Raw genomic sequence first — 5,380 nt, 5'->3', positions numbered from 1 at the left:
TAAAGGTGCTCTACAGGTGTCTCTGAAGGTACTTGTTGGGTTGGCGTATTTCGAGATTAGGATTTGTCACTCCGATTGTCGGAGAGGTATCTCTGGGCCCACTCGGTAATGCACATCACTTAAGCCTTGCAAGCATTGCAACTAATGAGTTAGTTGCGGGATGATGTATTACGGAACGAGTAAAGAGACTTGCCGGTAACGAGATTGAACTAGGTATTGAGATACCGTTGATCGAATCTCGGGCAAGTAACACACCGATGACAAAGGGAACAACGTATGTTGTTATGCGGTCTGACCGATAAAGACCTTCGTAGAATATGTGGGAGCCAATATGAGCATCCAGGTTCCGCTATTGGTTATTGACCGGAGACGTGTCTCGGTCATGTCTACATAGTTCTCGAACCCATAGGGTCCGCACGCTTAAAGTTTCGATGACAGTTATATTATGAGTTTATGAGTTTTTATGTACCGAAGGTTGTTCGGAGTCCCGGATGTGATCACGGACATGACGAGGAGTCTCAAAATGGTCGAGACATGAAGATTGATATATTGGAAGCCTATATTTGGATATCGGAAGTGTTCCGGGTGAAATAGGGATTTTACCGGAGTACCGGAGGGGTAACCGGAACCCTCCGGGGGTTTAATGGGCCATAGGGGGCCTTAGTGGAGAAGAGGAGAGGCGGCAAGGTCAGGGCCGCGCACCCCTCCCCCTCTAGTCCGAATAGGACAAGGAGAGGGGGGCGGCGCCCCCCTTTCCTTCCTCTCTCCCTCCTCTTTCCCCGCTTCTCCTAATCCAACAAGGAAGGGAGGGAGTCCTACTCGAGTAGGACTCCTCCTGGCGCGCCTCCTCCTGGCCAGCCGCACCTCCCCCCTTGCTCCTTTATATACGGGGGCAGGGGGAACCCTAGAGACAACAATTGATTTGATCCTTTAGCCGTGTGCGGTGCCCCCCTCCACCATAGTCCACCTCGATAATACTGAAGCGGTGCTTAGGCGAAGCCCTGCGTCGGTAGAACATCATCATCGTCACCACGCCGTCGTGCTGACGAAACTCTCCCTCAACACTCGGCTGGATCGGAGTTCGAGGGACGTCATCGGGCTGAACGTGTGCTGAACTCGGAGGTGCCGTGCGTTCTGTACTTGATCGGTCGGATCGTGAAGACGTACGACTACATTAACCGCGTTGTGCTAACACTTCCACTTTCGGTCTACGAGGGTACGTGGACAACACTCTCCCCTCTCGTTGCTATGCATCACCTTGATCTTGCGTGTGCGTAGGATTTTTTTTGAAATTACTACGTTCCCCAACAGTATCATCATTTCACCCACATAGCATGTGCAAGAAAGTAGAGAGGCTTACGGCAAAAACTGGATGCACTTCGTGTACAAAACGGACAATCTCTTTCGAAGTATCAGGGTTTCATACGGAAACTCGTCTGTTACAAAGGGATTTCATTTTTTGGAACTTATTTGAACTCCATAGTTTTTCTGCGTTCAAAATGCACCATTCAAAGCCACATCATCAATTTTTAACCCTTTGTGACTTCATTTGTTATTTTTCATGCATTTACTGATTTTTTTTCAGTTATAAGACCCTGAAATTGAAAAGAACTACAAATGAACATGGATAGATAAGTGACCAAATTAATAGTAGTTCATCATCACATTAAAACCAAAGTACATACATAGTTCAAATTGAACAACATATAGCTCTCGAGAGCATCTAGTTAAACCATACATTGAAACTATGTAAAACCTTTCAATGCAACAACAAATGCGATCATAATCACAACTAAGGTAACAATTGATCCAACGGTAGAATGATACCAAGCCTCGGTATGAATGGCATATTTTCTAATCTTCCTAATCTTCAACCGCATTGCATCCATCTTGATCTTGTGATCATTGACGACATCCGCAACATGCAACTCCAATATCATCTTCTCCTCCTCAATTTTTTTTATTTTTTCCTTCAAGTAATTGTTTTCTTCTTCAACTAAATTTAACCTCTCGACAATAGGGTCGGTTGGAATTTCCGGTTCAACCACCTCCTACATAAATAAAATCTATGTCACGTTGGTCGGCATAATTGTCATAAACAATAAATGAACCAAATAGTTATAAAAAGATAATATATACCACATCCGAATCATAGACAGGACGAGCGCCGACGGGGGCGGATACCAGAACCATCGCACTATATAATAACAAGGAATAATAAAAGTAAAAAATTAGACAAGTATCTATCTGAAGTAAGAATTTTTTTTTCAGAAAGAAGATAAGAACAAGAGGCTCACCACGGTGGTGCCGGCGACGAGATTGGCGCGGGCGATCGACGGCGGTGAAGACGGGGACGGGACGTGAGACGGACCGCTAAACTTAGAAAAATCTCGGGAAAAATGGAGCTCGGAGGTCGAGTTTCGAGAGAAGAAATATTAACTAGTGTGGCTCGGACATTTCATCGAACACCTCATGTGCATAGGAGGTGAGCTAGAGCACCCAAATGCCCTCCCCTCGCGGGCCAGCAAAAAACAAAGAACTGTGGAGTGCTCTGCTCGCCGGCGATGGGCTATATATAGGCAACTCATTTGTCCCGGTTCGTGGCTGGAACCGGGACCAATGGATGTGGAGGCCCATTGGTCCCCGTTCGTGCCTAGAACCGGGACAAATGGGTCCAGATGAACCGGGACCAAAGCCCACGAGGCCCCGGCCGGCCACCTGGGCTCACGAACCGGGACGAATGCACCCATTGGTCCCGGTTCGTATAAGAACCGGGACTAATGGGCTGGCCAGGCCCGAACGAAAGCCCCTTTTTCTACTAGTGGTTGGTCCACAAGGTACTGAAATTGGGGTGCTTTCAGCTCCCTGATGCTTAGAGGCAGGCCTAGGTATTTGCACGGGAAATATCCAATCATGCAGCCCAGCATCTCACTTGTCAACACCTTTTGCTCAACTGAGCACCGAACTAGCATCGCAGCGCTCTTCTGGAAGTTAACTCGTAGACCGGAGGCCATCCCGAAGCAGTCGAGAATCTCGGCGCAGCACTGCAGCTCCCTTGGTGTCGGTTTTACGAAGATCATCACATCATCCGCATAGATCGAAAGGCGTTGGTGCATACCCCGTGGTGCAAGGGGTTCCAGTACCCCGTGGTGATAGTTAAACTTTGCACGACCTAAGTTAAACTTTGTTCTAAAACCTAAAAAAAAGGTTTAAACTTTGCACAAGAAAAGTTCAAAAAGTTGTAAAAAGACCATAATAATTTTGCACTTTAAGCCGGCTGACATTGGAGGAGGGCATCCCAACCAAGTAGGTTTGGAAGGGCGTGTTGCATCGGTCATCCATTTTCACAAACCATTTGGTTACCTTTCTTCGGTCATCTTGCGGAGATGTGCACGTCTACTTGTGCGATCATTAGTTACCACAACAAGGCTTCAAAGCTTTAATGCACTTCTCAAATACTTTGAGCACCTTATCCCCCATGAGTAGGAGGCGTTAGTCTGCTGTAATACACTCACATACAGTTTGGTTCGTAATATTGATGGTTGTAACTGTCCTACATATTACTCACCATTTGCATGACCCATACTCCCTCCGCCCTTGGAGTAAACGCTTGATTTCACCGATCAAAGCCGTCACTGGTGATCTATTAGTACCATGCTCTTGTATCATTGACGCTGCAAACTGAACAGTCTGTCTCAAGGATGAAAGGGACCAAGCTCCACTCAAGAGCAAGCGCAATACCTTCCATACATGCTAGAACCTCAGCTTCTAGGGCGCTGGAACCTGCACGAGGAGAATATTATGCTACCAGTATCATCCCTTAGAATCATCCCAGCACCTCCATTATTGTCCGCTTCAGAATACAACCCATCTACATTGAGTTTCACCCAGCCCATCGGCGGGAGAGCCCATGATTTGACCTCTCTCGGTTTTGATATCACATGCAGTGTGGCTTTCCGTTGTGCACCTTCATCTATCACCATTTTCCCTTTTGCAAAATTGCCCTGCGGGAACTGCTGCACTCCAAGAAGGGATGCCGCTCTTTTTTTTTGGCATTACTGATCAGTAGTTAGAATATTCAGTGCAAACTTCAGGCTTCTTGGTTGACATGAACAGAGGCTCTTAAGATCAAAATTACATGATTGCAATACCTAGTGTTCTACAAGTGTGAATCAGTGCTACAAACTCTATACATTCGCGTTGCTAATTAAGCTTAGTATTTGCTCAATTTGGTAACCAGTACACATCAGAATGAACACTGTCTCACACAAACTCTTCATGGCATCTATCAGAATGAACACTCTCTCTCAGAAACTCTCCATGGGAGCTATGCGTGATGTATTGTGTCTAAATTAAGCATATCTTTAATCAGCATCAGAATGAACACTCTCTCACAAAGAATTGTTCCCTTCTCTTAACAAGAGGTACATCTGATAAACAAGTATGTAAGTACATATCAGGACTACAGGGCCCCCGCTTGGCGGAGGAGCGGCACGAGATGGCCGCCGAGGTGCAGCTCCATGACCTGCCTGGTACCGCCGACGAGTGCGCCACGGATGAATACCGCAGGCACCGCCGGGCTCTGGCCCACCATGCCAGCGAGCGCCCTCTCCAGATCCTTTCTCTGGGGGTCCTTGTCCACCTCGTGCACCGTAGAGCTCACGCCCAGTTGCGCAAAGAGCCCCGTCATGGTGTGGGACATGCAGCAGTAGCTCGCCCCAAAGATCACCACGATGCCCTGCGACGCCATCGCGGTCACCCTCTCCGCCATTGCTGAATTGCCTAGCTCTCGATCTCTCCTCTGTATATCTTGATCGCTCAGCTCACTTGAGTTGAGCTAGCTATAGGCTGCTGCTTCTTGCAGCTTTGTGATGGTGATGACCCAACATTTATAGATGGCTGGGGCAAAGTTTGTTGATAAGAGGAAGTGCTTAATCGAGGTGTAAGGAGATAGCTGTGACGTGTAGAAAATCGGGGATAATATACATCCTGTGTTAAAAGGTTCTGTTGTAGCACTACTTGTAGACATTGCTTTTGGGAGGGGCAAAAAAATCATACAGTTAGGTACGGCCAGAATTGTGGCTAATCTTTTATATTATTTTATGATGTTTTTTGAAAAGGAGGTTAAAACCCCCGGCCTCTGCATCAATCAATGCATACAACCATCTTTATTTATTATTCAACATAGGTCTAACAAGAACATACATCAAGCCACCCAAACCCATCACTCACACCTACAAAACTCGATAATGTGGAGTGCTCTCACTCCTCATATCTAAAACCGGTGTCGTCGCCGATCCGTCCACATAACGTATCGGAACAAATAGCCGGTACTGCAGACCTAGAGCGTATATCACATGCACACATTTTAGAAGCCGCC

The 5,380-nt window shown here is 46.8% G+C and overlaps 1 protein-coding gene across 1 annotated transcript; it reads right to left on the bottom strand.

The window, feature by feature from the left end:
* Positions 1-4,204: 4,204 nt before the first annotated feature.
* Positions 4,205-4,840, bottom strand: LOC123075470 (putative glutaredoxin-C2). The gene has a single exon (XM_044498066.1). The coding sequence runs from the start codon at positions 4,769-4,771 to the stop codon at positions 4,463-4,465; it is 309 nt and encodes a 102-aa protein (XP_044354001.1). The 5' UTR covers positions 4,772-4,840; the 3' UTR covers positions 4,205-4,462.
* Between the last annotated feature and the right edge of the window lie 540 nt (positions 4,841-5,380).

The sequence above is a fragment of the Triticum aestivum genome, chromosome 3D (genome assembly GCF_018294505.1).
Source record: "Triticum aestivum cultivar Chinese Spring chromosome 3D, IWGSC CS RefSeq v2.1, whole genome shotgun sequence".
NCBI classification, from domain to species: domain Eukaryota; kingdom Viridiplantae; phylum Streptophyta; class Magnoliopsida; order Poales; family Poaceae; genus Triticum; species Triticum aestivum.
The sequence above is the reverse complement of the archived record's forward strand: the minus strand, read 5'-3'. Positions and strand labels throughout refer to the sequence as shown.